Source organism: Oryzias latipes, chromosome 15, assembly GCF_002234675.1.
Source record: "Oryzias latipes chromosome 15, ASM223467v1".
Taxonomy (NCBI): Eukaryota; Metazoa; Chordata; class Actinopteri; order Beloniformes; family Adrianichthyidae; genus Oryzias; species Oryzias latipes.
This window is the reverse complement of record NC_019873.2, coordinates 27527017-27545692: the sequence shown is the minus strand read 5'-3', so window position 1 is coordinate 27545692 and position 18676 is coordinate 27527017. Positions and strand designations below refer to the sequence as shown.

General features: G+C 39.6%; 1 protein-coding gene across 4 annotated transcripts; it reads right to left on the bottom strand.

Annotated features, from left to right (window-relative positions):
* Nucleotides 1–385: 385 nt before the first annotated feature.
* tasp1 (taspase 1) lies at nucleotides 386–18649 on the bottom strand. Of its 4 annotated transcripts, XM_023963407.1 has the most exons (15): nucleotides 18443–18649; nucleotides 17894–17927; nucleotides 17530–17731; nucleotides 16561–16628; nucleotides 15859–15927; nucleotides 15249–15369; nucleotides 14994–15078; nucleotides 14838–14917; nucleotides 14543–14649; nucleotides 13444–13563; nucleotides 12946–13024; nucleotides 10773–10883; nucleotides 9337–9444; nucleotides 6401–6474; nucleotides 386–1529 (listed from the first exon to the last, which is right to left on the bottom strand). In XM_023963407.1, the coding sequence occupies exons 3-15, from the start codon at nucleotides 17651–17653 to the stop codon at nucleotides 1437–1439; spliced, it is 1239 nt and encodes a 412-aa protein (XP_023819175.1). In that variant the 5' UTR covers nucleotides 17654–17731; nucleotides 17894–17927; nucleotides 18443–18649; the 3' UTR covers nucleotides 386–1436. The 4 variants fall into 4 exon arrangements, with proteins under 4 accessions (XP_023819175.1, XP_023819174.1, XP_023819177.1 ...); XM_023963406.1 differs by lacking the exon at nucleotides 17894–17927; XM_023963409.1 differs by lacking the exon at nucleotides 17894–17927 and having other exon boundaries at nucleotides 9346–9444.
* Nucleotides 18650–18676: the final 27 nt, after the last annotated feature.

Here is an 18676-nt window from a genome sequence, read left to right as displayed (position 1 = left end):
ACCATTAATAATTTTTGAAAAAAGAAAAAAAAAAAGATAGGATTTTTGGTAGAACTATCATAGAGTTTAAAATATGACAAATATGATCCACAACGTCCTCTATGTTAGAAGTTACGTGTAAGAAAAAAAAATAATTTTCCATTTATAACAATTATGAACAATTACAGATCAAATAAAAACACAAAACAATAAAAGCAAAATAAAAGCCATTATAGAAGTGAAACCTTCTTCCTGCTGTTTGTGACTTTACGATTCACGGAACATCATTTTTTTTTTCAATTCAGTGAGAAATAAATACAGAAAAGAATAGGAAAATTCACTAAGGGATTCTTTTTAAGTACTTGCTGCAAAAATACATCTCATATTGGAAAAAAAAGACAAAGAATTCAAAGCATCAGATTTTATTTTGGTGCTTGGCACTGCTGGGGGGGAAGGGGGGTCCACATGATTCTTATAGCTTATAGGACTTTATTTTGGTTGGACATTTGAAATAAACCATGACAAACTGTAAAACGAAAACATACTAGCAAAAAGAAAAAACCTAATGAACTGAATGGATTATCCCAGCAGACACAGAACTGAACACCACGGCAGTGGTGTTCAGTTCTGTGTCTGCAAACACAGGCTTTTAGCTGCTTCTTTCTACTATAGCTTATGCTTTTGTAAGGTTTAAAACAATAAAAAATTATAAAATGATATTATCTGTTCATTTGTGTGCATTTCATAGCACAGCTTCCTTCTTAACCAATGGAAATCCTTAGCAGGAGAAGAAAAGGTATAGTGAAACTTTGCAAGGTGCTGGAGGATTAATTTATATACAAAGACGTTGATTTATCATCACTGGTATAGCCTTAAAAATAAAAATGTTTCATTGCACTAGCAGGCATTCCACAAAGTGCAGACTTAAATCTTTTTGAACAAACTGAAGCTTAGGTCCAGCATTTTAATGTTTTCAAGAAGTCTGTGCTTAAACACATAAATCATTTTCCACCCTGTTGTCCTAAATCATAGCTTTTATACATATATATATATATATATATATATATATATATATATATATATATATATATATATATATATATATATATATATATATATACAATGATATATATATATATGTGTATATATAAATGAAACAAACCAAAAAAAGCCATTTAGCTGAAAAAGGTGCATCAAGGCAATGGGGTATCAAGTATCATCCAGGTGACACTGGAAGGGCAAAAACTGGCATAGAAGCTGGAGGCAAAGGGGAGCAAAGGGGAAGTCCGTTAAGTGCACTAGAACAGAAGGCAGCAGTCCTCGCTACCTCCTCACCAGCTGTTGAAACACCTCAACACATCTGGAGTTGCAATGATGCAGGAGAGGGGGAGTGCATGTTGGTTCTGTGCAGCAGTTTTAAGGAAGCCCAGAAGAAAAGGAGATGAAGAGGCTGAGATTCACTCCGTCACACCCATCAGCCGACACACCCCTCCCTCGATGGCCAGAGACTGTCCAGGAACCGTCCCAGATGGTAACCTGGATATGTGCGTCTGCAGGAAACACATGAAGACGCACGACGTGAAAAAGACGCACACGGTGAAAAGAAAAAGGTCTTCAAAGGAGGTGAGAATAAGTGTCTGTCTCCAACCTAAAAGAGCTGTTCAGAATGTAAAAGTGCTCTTTTATTTAACATGTTCAAAATATTAACTAAAACAAATTACCCCTAACTAAAAGCGCATTATTTATTCAAATCGTTAGCATTTTCTCCAAAGTCAAAGAGCCACAATGTAGGCATGAAAGAGCCGCATGTGGCTCCACAGCCTCAGGTCGCAGACCCCTGATTTAGACCATTTTTGTGTAACACGAGGAAGGATTTTATCGTCCAAATGAACATTTAGACCAATTAATCACCAGAGTTTTCTCTCATTTTTTTGCCCGATGTGATCAGATGTAACTCCAACCATGTTATTCAAAAATAAGTTGGCTAAGTGCTCTATGAGTGTGGTCATGTGTGAAAATATATCTTCCAATAGCAGCCCCGGCGCTTACGTATTCTAAAAATTTGGCAGCTGGCGCCGCATCTATTGGAGACTGGCGTGGTGATGGCAGGAAAAAAGAAATGCAGACAACACCACCAGATGAATATTTCAGGATTCACTGAAATGATGAGGACGTTGGCTGTGAAGTTTCTTTTTCTTTTAAAGTGTCAATTTCTATCAAAAATCCTCTTAGCTTTCATGCCAATCATTTTCCTGGAGACACGCACACCTTTCCGTCTTTGGTGGGGGCTTTAAAGGAGCCCAGCCACTATTAGAGACCGGGTCTAAAGTAACAAAAACCCGATATGCCCGGCTTTTATTGGAGACCGGCCACTATTGGAAGATATACAGTTTAACTTCTTTCTTTGTTTTTGTTTTTTCTCCAATGTTGTGAGTTTTGGTGGTGAAGATTTGGCTTCCAGCATTTTCCTAGATTGATAACTACTCTTCTAAGTAGTACTTTTCTTCAAACATATATGTGTAGGAGACATCAAATACTAATTAAAATCAATACGTATCTATTGTGCACAAAAAACTAATGAAACTATTCACTTTGTTTCAAATATCTGCTAATAAGCACAATATTTTCTCCATTAAATTGTTGTAATTTATGATAAATCTCAAATATCTATGGAATAACTGAAGGTACATGAAGAAACTTGTTTTTTTTTTAGAGGACAAACTAAAAAGTGACCATTAAAAGGGGGCAGGAAAATGCCAGAGGGGGAACCGTGTGCCTGTGAAGCAAGAATACAGCAGAAAAAAGATCTGCTGAGCAGCAACACTTTGTCTGGTGAGAATGTGTGAACGCCTCACAGGAAGGGGTCTCCCACCTAACATTACAGCTGAAACTAACACAGCTCTTCATAAAAACAACAACTTTCAAGTGAACAAAGTGCTGTGTCAGCATTTGTAGAAAACAGGAGCCAAGCAAACTGCTGGAGGACAATAGGAAGACGGCAAACACAGCTGTGGTGATGGGAGAGATGCTTCCACCGGGGGATCAAAGGTGGCTTGACTTGCCCTGTTCTGTTAATAGCTGCCATTCTCCTTTCCCTCCCCACACAAGGTTTCTCAGACTCCATCATGGAGACAGACGGCACCCACTCGTGAGGCAGGCCATTGATTGGCCGGACGTCTCCCTTCCAGATGCAGCGGCAGACTGATCCGTCTTTGTTTAGGCTCAGACTATCGCCCAGAGCAACTGTCACCGTAATGGGACAAGAGCCGGACAGGATGAGGCACATATGGCAATACTCTCAGGGAGCGCTCCGTCTCCACGTTCATCTTTCCCCTTCATCTTCTGAGGATGAGGTTAGGAAAGGCCTTGTTGAAATTGTTGCTTAGCTGGGTCATAGTTAGCTTTTGGTGACATGCTAAGTGTTTTCCTTTTGATCTTTATATGTGTCAGGGGGAAAACAAATTCCTTTCCACGCTAAATATATGCTGTGAATTTATTTTGATTTTTTTGGAGTGAGGAATAAGTGAGATGTCTTTTAACTGAACATTTATGCTTAAAAAAATCTAGAAAAGTGTGTAAAAACACATTTACGTACGTTAAACAAAACTACAGGCCTAAAGCGTTTGAAGCATGTTGCTCAGTGACCAAACTTCTGCATGACAGCCTCATGGCAGAGTCACAGAGTAAAAACAAAAACACATTATGTCTTTTTTCTCTTTAAAAGAAAAACAAAATACTTGGGACATGAATGTATTTGTCAGTTTGTAAATCCACACATTAAGTTTATAGAGTAGAAGACGCACGGAGCTTTGTGACGATGAGCTGGATTTTCCCGCGGTTTTCTTTAAAAAAAAAAAAAAATTAATAAAAACAACTAGAAAATCTGACCTGAGTGTGGCGGTTGAACGGTACTGATGGGTCCGGACAATTCAGATAAAAACTCCAATAACTAAAAGACAGAACGCACTCTGATGCAGGGTCGATCCACTCTGACCTCTGTCCTAAACACCCCAGCTACTGTGTATCAGGGCTTTCATGTTCTTATCACAGAGAGGCAGTGGACGATGAACTCCGGCTGCAAAGAAACAGCCAGCTAACAAGAATGGGAGGAATGTTTGATTAATAGCAGCTGGGACTGAAGATGACTTTGGGCTAATATTCTCAGCAAAGATAAACTATTCAGGAAAACTCAACCCTTCTTTTTAGGAAGACTTTTTAGAATTAAATTGATTGTTGCAGAAGGATGGCAAATGTTGTGACTCAGAAAAATTAAATATCTATGATATCTCTTGTTTTTTGTTTTTTTTGCTTTCAACAAACCTTCTCACAGGTTCATTATCAAGGCTAAGGACCGTGACGGGTCACGTTATGGGTCTCCACAGCAAAGGAGACGCAGCCAGAACACTATCTCTCCAGTCAGAATAAGTTCAAAAGGCCAGAGTGTGTGAACCATGACTTCCCCTTAATGGATTTACGCTGGAACGTGATGATCAGAGACCAGTTGTAGCACAGCTGGAGTCAAACAAACCTGGTTTGGCACCCAGACTGCAGCTATGACGATCAGAAGAGCCGACTTGTCTGTGGCACAGATGGTCACGTGCAGAAGCACATCAGAGCTTCGCACCTCAAGCCCCAAAACTAGTCAATGACACCGATGTAGGCGAGTAAGCCTTGGTGGGGCAGCTGTGGTCCTGACTGCCCTCTCCAATTACACCGAAAGGCTCTCAGGGGGACGTGGACACCCTCCCCCAATGGCTGAGAGATCACTGCAAACAGATGATGTTCCTCGACGGCTCTTAATGTGCCACAAAGGGTGTTTTACAGTACATCTATGGCAACAAGTCTGGCCAAGCAGGAGTGAGCTTGTTAAAAGGCCACACCTCTACCACTCGAAAGCGCGATACACAAAAATCTGTCGATCAAATGTCAAAGTTGGTGACGGGGGGGGGCAGCAGGTTCAACCTACTATTACTGAGTCATCTGATTGGTCAATTTACAACTTAAGTATTATCAAGAACTTGTCAAAAAAGTATCAGAGCAAGAATCTTCATTCTGACTAAAGGGTGTAAAGAAAAATCGATTCCGCGATATATCGCAATATTTCATTTGATGATATTTGTATCCATTTAAAATGGTGTCATGTTGATATTTATTTAATTGTTTATGAGGGTCCTTTAGTGTCTGGCTATTGTTTTCCACTTCAACCTCCAACCACTAGTTGGCAGCATCGCCTACTGTGCCTCTTTGAGCAGCTCTACACGCACAAAACAACAACAAGATCTCAGCGAGAAGCAGCTTGTTCTACTTAGTTTTTACTTGGGATGGTACCGAACCCAAACTCTGTGCCGTGTTGCTGCCAGTATCATATAAAAACCAGATTGCTGTGCTTTGTAGCGGCTCAGATAAGAACGAGTGAAGCACTGCAGCTGCGCAGCGGCTAATGCACGGAGCATCAGCCAAAATGCTGTCAGCAAAGCGGGCCAAAGTCCTGCAGAACCTCCCATAAAGAGAAGTTTGGTTAAGCGACCTGATGGACCAGAGAGATGTGTCCAACGCTCTGAAAAAAGGCGATGAGCGGTGAAATCCGTCTTTAGAGAAAACGGAGCTGCAGCTGCAGAGTTGACTGTCATGTAAATAAAGCATCTTAGCCACATTCATGCGTCATGCTGCCTCATCATCATCACGTTACTGTTTCTAGAAAGAATTGGTGTTTTTTCCCCTTTATTTTTGAAGCACCGTTCAGACTCCTGAACCGTTTAAAAGTACGGGAGAAGCTACATTAATCAATGTTGAAACTAAACAGAACTTTATTTCCTCAATCATACATTTAGAACATTATTGGTTAAGACACATTCATTCTATTTTCTTTTTCTTATACTGATGAATATCTTTTGTAAAAATCAGACAATGTTGACTGTTCCCTTTAAGAAGAAATATGTTTTAAGTTACCAAAATAAAATGAATTTGCTTTGGTAAAAGCAACTTGTTTATAAAATATAGTAGCAGTGCTTACCATTACCATGATCATTAAATAAAATAATGTTACCATTTTATTACAATGAAAGGCATATTGATATTCAGGTAGAGTTTTCTTCTAAGTCATAAACTTGAAAAAAAGAAACGAAAATTTGTTCCGGTACAATTCCACGATACGTTTCATTTCACGAATCGGGATACGTATCGTATCGACAGACTCTTACCAACGCACACCGCTAATTCTGACCAATGGAATGAATGAGTGACAGCTGTTTATTTCTCTATAGAAGTCTATGGGATTTTGGCTTTTTGGAGCCAGCAGGCACTTCAGGCACCAAAAGTTTGGACACACCTTCCCATTCATTTGAATGAGAAGGTGTGTCCAAACTTTTGGTCTGTACTGTACATACTGTCAATGGTCATTTGTGATGGCGGGGGGTCTTACCTTTGCTTTGCTGTCTTGCACAGACATGTAACCGACACACATGCTCTCTGTGGTGTGGCTCCACAAGAACTCCACTGTGAAACATGAAACAGTGTTCGGTTATACATCATCGGTGTCAGAAGTCATTCAATCAACCACAGCATACTTAAGCACTGCACTGAGTGAAGCTCAGGGCCAAATATTGTTTGTGCCGCTCTGCCTTCCTTACCGGGCGTTGTATTTGGACATGATCTTCTGTCTCCTGACCCTGTGTCTCACTCTAGCTGGACTTTGACCACCCTGTCTCTCCTCTCACGATCTCCTGACCCCTGCCTGCCTGAACTTGATTTAGCTTTGTAGACTTTTAGCTGAGCTCATAAACCTGCTGCATTTGGATCCAGCCGTCTGCCTGTTCTTGTGACAGTCTGGACCTGAACATTGAAATAAACCAGAGGTGGGCACTGAGGGCCGCATTCCTGCATGTTTTCCAGCATACCCTGCTCTGGCATGTTCTAATTGGCTGGACACACCTGAACCAGGTAATCAGCCATGAGTAGGGCAAGATTATCTGGAAATCATGCAGACACACCGGCCCTCGAGGCCTGGAATTGCCCACCCCTGAAATAAACTATTCTTACCTAGAGTAGAAGGTAGGCAAGTGGAACTTCAGAAATATTCCAGTAAATACACATATAATAGTTACTAACTTGTCACGATGTAAGGCTACGTTCACACTGCAGGGGTTAATGCTCAATTCCGATTTTTTGAAAAATCCGATTTTTTGCAAGGCCGTTCACATTTCCAATTAAATGCGAACTTTTGTGATCTCCTGTGTGAACGTGAAATGACCCAGAAGTGACCTGCATGCGCAGAAGAGTACTCAGCGGTGAACGACGTCACTCGTCGAAGTAGCTAACGTTAGCAATGGATGTCAACAACAGTGTTGTCAACAGCCGAGCTCTTTTTGCATCATTACATTTATTTTCACGAAGGAGCCAGCACAATTACAATCTTCTCATTTTAAGAAGCCATTGGAGCCAGGATCGTCTGGACCCACTGTTGAGGAATGGGGATGTGTGTGTGCTGGGGCCACGCGTGCATGTGTGTGTAAGAGAGATGAGAGAGCCATGCAGCACACTACTGCGCTGCACGCGCTCTCTCCTCTCTGAGGGGCAGTGACAGGGGCATTGGGGGGCGCATTCATGTTGTGTGTTACGGAGGAAGGAGAACCATAATAAAAAAAGGTTTCCCCCAGAATAAATGCTATTGACTCTTTATTAACCCGCTCTGGAGAATCTGAGGGTCCTCCAGGCAGTGAACCCCGAAGGAGGATCCACCTTCGGCCCCCTGCGCTTTCTGACCACGGTCGGAAAGGGGAAAAAAAGTCATCACGGGGAAGGTTCAACATCACACTCAGCCATTTCACTGGAAATGTTGTCAAAAACCGCCCGGTTGCGATAAGAGCCATGGAGTTTGGCCTGAATAGAGCAGTCACCCCAAATATTAATCAAATCAGTGACCTCGCTTCCCTTCCACTGACTGGTCTCAGCAGCATCCTCCGCCACGGTTGATGTTTATGTTCTCGTTTCCGCCTACTTCAACGGAGAATTATGACGTTTGTAGTGTATCGATGACCTACGGGTCAGATTCATGTGGCCTGGCCGTTCAGAAGGAGGTCGCATTTCAAAAGATCGGATACGTATCGGATTCAGGACCACATACCCAAGTGGCTTGGGATGCATTTGAAAAGATCAGATCTGTTTCGTTCAGACTGTCATGAAAAGATCAGATACAGGCCGCTTAGGGGCAAGAAAATCAGAATTGGGTCGTTTCAGCCTGCGGTGTGAACGCAGCCAAGGTGTTTTTCATTTTAATGCAGTGCTTCTCAAATAGTGGGGCGCGCCCCCAGGGGGGGGCACGAAGCGATGCCAGGGGGGGCGCGCGGTGGTGGCGGTTTTAGGCACAGGTTTGTCCGGTGCGCAAATTTAACGTGGGGGCAGCGGTGACAGCGGCTCAGTGCTTGGAAAATAATCTGGTCCACTATTCGGTTCCTATTGTCTGTTCTGTCTGTCCGCGGCTGCGCGAGTGAGAACGAAAGGGGAGGGGTGGTGTGGGCCCTGTCTGCCAGGGGAATCGGGGCACGCGGACCACTGCTACCGCTGCCTGTTGCCCAAGATCACCGCTGCCCTTAGATTCCTAAGCTCATGCTAACAATGTCATTCTTTATGAACTATTGTAGACATTTTGATGACGTGTCTATATTTTCCATCCATGTTTTCTTTGTCTGCCTGTGGTTTAGTTAGTGTCAGACAGACATAAAGACAGCAGGTAATGCAGGAAAACAGCTGCACTTTTATGAGATCAGAAATAAACAATCCGTCATTTAGAAAAAAAAAATCAGCACGTTTTTACCTATTTCTTCAGACTAAAAACGTTAAATATATTGGTGCTGCTGTGTTAATGTTTCAGATCAATTTAGATTTAATATTATTTATTGATTGAATTATTTTTTTCAGCATCAAATGGTTCAGTTGGTCAAAATGTTTCTAGTTTAAATAAGGAATGACAGATTTTTTTTATTTCAGGTACTTTCAGCTTCTTTTTTGTTTTAGACTAGAACAGGGTTTCTGTGGCTAAATAAAGTTAATATTTGTTGAAAGTGGATTTATTTTGCTTTTTTCTTTTGTTAGTGTTAAAAGATACAATTTTAGGTATACAAATTTTATAGATACTGACCTGATGTATTGTCACCGCGCGAGTGTGTCTGTGTGTGTGTGTGTGTGTGTGTGGGGGGGGTTATGGGGGGGGGGGGGGGGTCGGGGGGGGGGCGCGAAACATTTTCTTTTCCTAGGGGGGGCCTGGCAAAAAATAATTGAGAAGCACTGTTTTAATGCATTATGGGGTTTTTCTGGTCTACACATTTAACAACATTAACATTAAAAGTTATAATAACTCACCTAATTTACCCTGAATGTTTTGAGATGACTGAGCTTCCACACATGTGCAGCATCTCAGGACAATAACTCCACCCAGAACGCGATCTTCACTGGCCAGAAAGGGTGAGCCTGGACACATAAGGAAGAGAACTAAACACCACAAAGGCAGGCTCTAAAAACAAACCAAAGCAGTTAAGACTCAACTCATGGCCATAAATAACGAAATGTTGTTTCTATCACGATTCACACAATGTGGTTATTTCAGAAAAATGTTCAAAACTGCAAAAGCAAGGACAAACACAAGAAAATGCAACTTCTCCAAAACGTATTTACATTTTTTTTTCCTGGCAAGGTAGTTTAACAAAATATATTTTATACTTCAAGTTGATGCAAGTTTCAAAATTCAACATTCTTCCTGTCAAGATAAATTTGAAGAACCGTTTATTCTAATTTAGGGAGTCAATACAGAACTTTAAATGTCTAAATAGCGACAAAATAGGCCTCTAAAGATTCCATTTAGGTCCTGCTAGAGATGGATTGATGATGGTTTGTTAAATCTGTATTTTCTGATCCATTTTCAAAGCGTTTCCAGCGATCCTTTGATTAAAATTATGCCATTTTAGCCACAATTAAAAATAAATCTGTGTTATTAGAAATTCCACTGCGAGTTGTGGGTGGGACCGGTGCAACGTAAAATGTCGAGCAATATTGACTCTATCCAGACGTACAATTTAGATCCAGATACCAGGACAGATGAGGGAAACAAAGACGTTCATGGATCTATTTGCCTGCAAAGTGGATGCATCAGAATGGAGCAGAGCAGGGAGCTCAATCACATTTTCAACTTCACAAATAGGATCTTTTTCCACAGGCATTTCTTCTTCTGCTCCTGATTCACAGCGGTTTGAATAAACACTCAGAATTTCAAATTTTAAGCTTAATTTTCTTTATATATGTCCTCCATCATCAGAAAAAGTCCACAAGAACACGTTAAAAACAACAAAAGTGGGTCTTAAAAGTGACTTCTTTGAGCTCATCTTCAGTTTTAACTCATTACAGTGAGCTGGGACAGAGCTCTAAGGTCCAGAACAAACCACACTTTTCCACATTCGACGGTCACTCACAAACAAAAACACTTCTTAAAACTGACCACTTCTGAGAATTTAGCAAAGCTGCATCTCCAAATAAAAAAAATAAAAAAACATCTAACAAACCAAAGGTCTTCCCAAACTCTGTGAGTGTCAGCTATGATGTGAGGAGCATGTTTAAAGTCTTCTTTAAACACAAAAGGGCTGCAAATCAAAAGCTGTCGTTTCTATTATTTTCCAGTTTCGTCTTGTTTACTCATCCTAAATTTTAAACATCTGCTGGTGCAATTTCTCAGAGTTTCTCCCTTCACACAAACACGTACTCGAGGGAGCCAGAAGAATGCGGGGTTGAGTGTGTGAATGACTCACTGATGAACTTGTTTTGCATAGCCTCCAGCAGCGCTTGGTGGGCATCTTCAGACTGCATAGCAGCGGAGCATTCCCGAGCCAGCATGGTGCGAATCAGATGCTCTCCACATCCTGGCAGGTCACACACAAATCACACACACATACACACTGCTGTGAGGCTTAAAGTTATAGTGGGGTTTTTTTGTTGTTAACATCTATTTATTTTACCTTCTTTACGTAAACTGAAAGTTCCCTGTGCAAAGAGTGGAAAGAAAATCCTTTTTATAAAGACAAACGACTAAATTCTGAATAAAATACTATCAAATGAATTTGGTTTGATTGTTTTATTTTGATTTTCAAGAGAATAAAAACATGTCTTTGTTGTTTCTGAAAGGAAAAAACATGTTAAAATCCGCACTTAAATGCATATTTTGCTACCCAATGAGTGAAAAATGAAGAATTCCTGAAGTAAAAAGCACGACTTCATCTGGAAGAGCGCTTGTGAAAACCCATAAAGACAGAGGAATTATTGTTTCTGTAAACACAAATGAGGGCCCTATAAACTCCAGGTAACCACAACAGAACCCAATGCAGATCGGTAACCGTGCAGACAAAAACGCTCGCAGCAATTTCGAATTGTTTGGAAAGCAGATGAGAAATTGGCCGTGCCCTGTGCGTTTTTCACTGTTTACCATAAAGCCTTGTTTTTGCGGGAGCTCCAGCAAACGCCTCTCAATAAAAAACTGCAAACAAACTTTCAGATGATGCAGAAGAACGTACACGTTACAAAATGAAAAGGTCAGTGAGGAGGACGAGGATCATACCTCTTCTGTGGATGAGGATGATTGTTTTTCTGTTTCGTTTGATGGAAACGCCTTTCATGTTAGGATATTAAAAACAGGTGTTGTGCCTGGAACACACATAATGCTTTGCGGACCCATACGGCTGGCTTTTTGTTGGCAACATCAAAGCATAAAGCCACAATATAGGACAGAGTGAGATGAAAAATACATGCGGAGCAGCCGTGCACAGACCATCTGAGATAGCAGCTGAATAGCAGACCATTATTAACCGGCGCGCAAGCTGAATTAAACTAATACAAGATAAATCAGGTGAGCTGTGAAGAGCATTTTCTGGTCATTTTGGCCTCATTGAAAACCCTTTTGTCCTTTTGAGTTGCTTCAAAAAGTGCCAGAGAGCTGAACATCAGGCCGTCGGGGGCAGATGGTTTTTGTTTCCAGAGGCCATGTAAATTAATGCCATGAGCAGTCCATGTAAAACAATAGTGTTGGTATGTTGGTGTTGTTGTTTAACTGCCCTAAAACGCCTCAGCGATTGCTTTAGATCAGTTTATCCTCAGAGTTGTACAAACTGCATTAAAATGAAAGAAAAAAGGCGCTCACAGCCGCAGCGAGGAAGATCAGAGCTGCTTTTAACTGAGGAACACATTTTATTTCTGAGAAACATGTAAATAAGAGTGCGTGCATTCACAAAGATGGATTCCTGTCAGCCCAAATATTCAAAAACCCAGGTCAGTAATCGTTTATTGGCAGCTATGTGGTCATAAAATGAACACGCTCGTGCCTTTCTGCTGTTCCTTTTTCAGGATTGGAGTCCTGAATTGAGACCAGCTCTATGTGGTCGGGATGATGGGATCTTTTTAGCAACATTGTAGTGAAGCCAGAGTAAAATACACATCAAAATCTGTAACCGTGAAGAGATAAATGAAAGAAAATCCGGCTTATCGTTTAATCAAATTGTTGTGAATCCGGAGCACTGACCACTGGAAACGCACTGAAAATGGATCAAAAGATGATTTTAATCTAAAGTAACACAGACGAATACACAACATTCATTCCAGAAAAAAAAAAATGAGATAAATGTACACAATTTCTATCTCTGTAGCGGATTCTCCTATTATATCTACAACAGGTGGGTCACGTCAAACATCACAGCAGCTCCACAGAGCTCGCCATGCACCTGGCAGGCAGCTATTTAACCAAAGAGTGGAGTACGATGACTCAATCGTCGGAGGAAATGACTGATGAGACTCACTCAGCGGGACGGTTGGAGGTCAACGGAAAGTTTTTTAGCCCCGCTCAGTGAGTCAGATTTGTGTTATCGCCAAACACAAAAGGCAAAACAACAGCGTGAAGAGTGTGGCGGTGGTGCTTTGGAGACGGTGCAGGCGTACCTGAGGTACTCACTGCTGTGGAGTAAGAGTCGATGTTTCGGGCATTTTCAGCCCAGCAGCCACATCCGTAATGAGCAGCCTAAGGAAAAACATCCATGTTTTAACATGAACAGAAGGCATCTCATATTTGAATACGTGCTCTGTGAAATAATACAAGTGAAAGGTGTCAGTGGAGGACGATCTGTGTTTTAAGGCAGACTATCATATGTGTGAATTTATGCCCCCCTCAATTTTTAATCAAATAATTTGTAAATAATATAAAAAGCTCTAAACATGTGACTATATGCAGTGAAGAATTATTTTACCCCTACAAGGTCTAAGAGTCTTTCAAACCCATGGAAACAGAGACCTCTAAATAGGGTTTTCATTTACAGACTTATGCAGGGCTGCTATAGCAGGAAAAAAAATGAGGGAAAAAATATGAGGGAAATAATGATAAAAAAAAAAAAAAAAAAAAAAAAAAAAAAAAAAAAAAATGAGGGAAAAGCGGCCCACGACCTGTCCAATCCTGCCTGGATGTTTCATGGCGAGGCCTCCGCTGGACACGGCTGCAGCAACGTTTCCCTCCAGGTCCACCACCACAGCCCCGACTGTGTCCAGACACCCTGAGCCGTTTCCCTGCATCGCAGCAGCAGCAAGAGCATATTTATGGAGAAGACAAAACGAGAACTACAATTAAAAGACAAACACTTTTGAAGTATACATGTGATCTTTGTCTAAAAACACTGACTTCAGTGTAGAGGTGTTACTCTGTTTTTTGTGCCGTTGATTGTTCAAAGTGATGTTAAATCACATCTGCATTTCTTTAACTGCAGTTTGTGTTGGATGAGATTTGTAAAAAGACCTTTAAAAGTCCATAGGGAAAGGACTGGGGGGGAAGTAAACGTGACAATTGTCAACAAAATTCCAGTTGTATCAGCTACTAAGAATGAATCACACTATACTGTTTGACAATCATTGTGTCACAGAATCAATGTTTTATGTCTGTATGCTAAACTGTACATGTAAATACGTCTAAATTAGGTGAAGCAATAAGATAGCAACACTTTCTCTTATTTTCCAGTCATATTTATGAATATTTATGTATATATATATATATATATATATATATATATATATATATATACACATCTTAGAATACATAACTGTGTTTTTTATTGTCTCTTCTCTTGGTTATATTGCAAGAATTGCTTAAAATAAACCAAATCAATCAATCAATACTTTGAGCCTTAAATTTAAAAAATCTAATGTTATTTGTCTATTTGTGTCTGTTTTTTGTGTGTTCTTGGTTGTTATTGTCCATTTTTGGTCTGTAATTTATCTGTGCTTTGGTTGTTGAATTTCATTTTTCATCAATTTGTCTGTTATTTATCTATTTTTTTCTGTTTGTTGTTTTTTTGTCTGTTTTGTTGAATCAATTTCAGAGGGTTTACAGCAAAAATGAGTCTTCGCTTGAATGAATTCAGCTTCTAAAGTCAAAGGAATTCTACAACAACCCGAGAAATCCTTCAATGCTTCCTGGGAACTGCTGACAGATCTTTCTTGGATATGAGACTCAATGTTGACAACAAGATTAAAGGGTTTTATGGAAACTCACATTTTCATTTGATTGTCGTCTTTTCTTTGTCTGACTATGTCCTGTGTCCATTCTCTCTGCCAGCTCCATCTTTCGCTTGTTCCTCTTGTATGCAGATAAACTGAACTCTGAGTAACAAAAACACGGTTTCCAGCTTTTTCTATAGGATTTTTAAAAAATGTCCCCCATTAAATGTACCGCAATGTGTCTAATACTTTAATTTTACGGCAATAATTGTTGATTTAACGGCAAAGAAAATATTTTTTTTTTTGTTTAAATAAGCCTCGGCGCTGTTAGTTGCTGTACTAACACTTACTTGTGGCCATTTTCTCTGAAGGGCATGATGGGATTCCATGACACACTGCCCAATCGTGGGCTCCTCGACCGACTAGAAAACTAAATAAAGAAAAGAGAAATATGTGGAGATTTTCTAGTAAAACCTGCAAGAATGGTTATAAAATGAGAAACTCACCAAGGTGGTATTCTCCCAGCTGACAGCTTCCCTTTCTGTCCTTCCTTCAGCAGACGGTTTGCCACTGAAACAGGATTTTTAATACCTAGAAGGAAATAAAAACTCCAGGAGCGATGCTTGTACTTCTTCAAGACGTACATAAAGTAGTAAAAATCCAAGTATAAGGTCTCCGTTTTGTCGTAAACAATACAAAAGCTGTACAGTAAAAGTTAAACAAAAGCTCTTGCAGGATCGTACAACAGTGTACTAACTCACCACTGATGGCCCCCACTGCACCAAAATGAAGAGACTTTCCATCCATGATGCTTGCATCACATTCAATCTCCCCTGACAAATTCAGGTTGGAGCCCATGCCGGCGTTTGTAAAAGGGGAGTCCTGAGAAGAGGTAGGACATTATTTATTGAAAACCTGCTACGTTCAAAACACTGTTCATGCTTTTTCAGTGAAGGTTGCAGCTTTTAGGCTGAAATTATTTCATTTAAAAGGTTAAAAAACTGGTCATTTGTAACAAAACGGCTGTTTTTCTGACCAAAATCCTCTCCCATTGTGATTGGAATTTAGAAGCTTCTCTGCTGTCTGCCTACAAGCCTGCGGTTCAGAGGGACGAGGCGTTCCCTGACTCATCCACACCTAAAAATATCAATGCCACAGTGTGGAAGAAAATACCTAGGAATTCTGTTACTTAACCCTTCATCAATATGTGAAAACTCGCTGTCTCATTTGTTATTTTTAGAAAGTGAAGTGAGATAGATGATGGATAAATGGATACCAGAAGTTATAAAAACCCCGTCCAGTCTAGTCAGCCTCTTATTTCTGTGTTAGAAGAGTTCATATAAAGAATGTTGGCATGATTCAGAGACTAACCTCCAGCTCAACCAGCGCAGCAGCCACCGCTTCCACGGCCAGCGCCCCGGCTTTGAGTTGATCCACAGCCTGATAGACACGTCACAACAAGGACAAGTTCACAAGTCATTCACCTCATGACAAAACTGCAAAAATAAAAAGACACTCTTTACTGAAGTCACATGCTAAAACAAAACAAACACATAAGAATGTCAGTCTCAACAGCTCTTCCTTCTGTTTCTAATCTATAATATAATCCTAAAACTCAAAAAATTCTAAATATATTTTTTAGAGTTCCCTAGAAAACATTCTTTTGAACAAAATTCTTAAAATGTAATTTAATTTAATCAAACCAGTTTAGTTTTAATCGAGACATGATGTTTTGCCTTCTGTGTAACATAAAACGAACATACAAAGCTATGCTGGTCTAAAAATGAAAGAAAACTATGTTTATTCACACAAAAAGAGAAAGAAATACCCCCCCCCCAAATGTACAGCAGTACAAGAAAGAGAAAACCTGTGTATCTGTACAGGACTGCTGTCTTTTGGCTGAAATGTCCTTTAAAAGAAAGGATGGATTTGACTGAAGAAAACTGAAAGTTTTTTTTTTTTAAAGAAAGAAAAGAAAAAGAAAACATTAACACTAATAAACTGAAAGTTGTGTTGCTTTTATGCAGACACTCATTGTGTTTTTCTTGCTAAGAGCTGACAAAGTAAACTCACCCTCTGGCAGGCTTTTTTGCAGACATGCTTGTACTCCTTTGCCTTAGATTCAGAGTGATATCCTGCTCCTGAAAGTACATGAAAAACGTTTTGCTCAAAGCTTTAATCCTAATTCAAATGGGATAAAAGATAAAAGAACAAATATACAGAAAAGCATTAACAAGATTTTATTTTCCTAGTCAGATGCAGGAATTTTCAAACAGATTTATTTCAAATGTCAGTGAAGGTTCTCATTCATCCAGGTGGCATTGTCACAAGTAACAGTCAGAAAACTGGTGCAAATGCAGCTTTAAACTTATATGACATTAACTTCAGATAAGTAACAGTAATTACATTTAAACGTCCTTTTATTTTTGACAAAAGCTAGGGGAAATCAAAACAAATTTCAAAAAGTAAATCCCATTTTTTCCAACTAAAGCAGTTCTATTTTTTCAACAGTCATTGCATATTTGCACTTTTTTTTTTTTTTTTTTTTTTTTTTTTACAGCTAACTGGTTTGTTTTCGGGTCCCACAATGAAATCTGATGAGAAATAAGGTCAGAAGTGAAGACATGTTTTCCCCTTTCCAGCTGTAGAGCACCACATGTGCGTCGCCAACTGATCAAAATCAAACATCTATAATTCCCTGAGGAAGTAATTTGACTATTTACCAAAAGCTTTATTCTTTTTTTTAAAAACCCACTGTGAATGAAGAATATTTAAATTCTTTTGAACATGTTGATATCTATTTTGGGGTGGAAAAAAATCTTATTTCTTTAAGAAAATTTAATATTTTTAAGGTGAACCAACCGTGTGACTCTGATCTTACGGATCCAGAGCTCAAGGGGCCCACTTACATTCCAGATCTGTCACTAACTAAAAACATCTGGCATTCTATCAAATGTACAGTACGACAATAGAAACCTCCGACTATTATGGTGTGCTTCTTTAAAAATAGATGCAGGCAAAAATGTTGGTTTATGACCCTACCTGCATGGACCAAAACAAATCCACCTTTTGCCTTTTGGGTCCTGCTTGATTCCTGTTTATTGGACCATAGGTTGGCCATGGAGGAGGGTTGCTGCTCGTCAGCACAATTCATCACACTCTCCATAGCCCCTGCATCCCTTGACCAGCCAACCACTGCCTGCCAGACAGCAGCAAAAAAGAACAGTAGAAATACCGATGTCACCTGTGATGGGAACAAAAAAACAAAAAACTTTGATGAACGATTAGAAATTTTTGCAGACCAGATTGCTCAATTCTAATAAAAAAAATAATTAAAAAATTAAAAACCTAATCATGTTTGAATCATTTATTATTTTCAATAATGATTTTTTAAAAATGCAATTACTTTTTTCCGATATTGTCTTTGGTAGATTATTTTCCTGTGTAGAAAGGAAAGACTATTTATTTTCCTTTTAAATGGCAATAGCAATATAAGAATTCAGAGCAGAATTTCTAACTTATTGCTCATAACACAAATGCACATTTTTCTAACAAATGTGGCACCATAGATTTGTACAATTACCAGGCGTTTTTATAATATAAAATATTCCAAGGGAGCCATATTGGAATGAAGGAAATAAACTCTCTTAACTTTTGAGCTACGTTTAGAGATTTACACAGAGCCGCAGCTCTACAAAACTTCTTAGTTATTAGGATAATTGACATAGCTGTGTAACTTTGAATATTAGTTCTGCTCGTGACGAAATATTTGCGGCTAATTTTAAGTTTATGCTATTAAATTGGCAAGTTTTATGTTACGTGTCTTTCGGAATATCAAATAAACAACAAACTAATAACTTTTCGTTTGTACCCCCCAAGTTAAAGTGGTCGTGTTTACGTTAGCCTGTTATTAGCGAAAAGATGCTAACTCAACGACAAGATTCTCTTAACTTACAGTTCTCCCGTTCGACCTGTCAGCAACCAAAGTGCCTGATAAACATTTAATTAAATTACATTTGACTTATACGGCCAAACTGCTTCCAAATGTATATATTTTGACTAAAAATAAACTTTATTGCCGCACACTTTTAGTGCTCTGTGCTGTTTTAACCTAGCAAGCTAAACGGCGCAGGAACACTTCCAGGTCCACATATGCGTTGCCAAGGAAGTTTGTTTACGTCACATCCGG

Bases quoted from the DNA above. Each gene is read 5' to 3' on its own strand.
- tasp1 (XM_023963407.1), bottom strand. From the start codon at position 17,653: ATGGAGAGTGTGATGAATTGTGCTGACGAGCAGCAACCCTCCTCCATG. The intron at 16,629-17,529 runs GTAGGGTCATAA...ATGTACTTTCAG, and splicing joins ATTTGTTTTGGTCCATGCAG to GAGCAGGATATCACTCTGAA. The intron at 15,079-15,248 runs GTGAGTTAGTAC...ATTTCCTTCTAG, and splicing joins TGCAGTGGGGGCCATCAGTG to GTATTAAAAATCCTGTTTCA.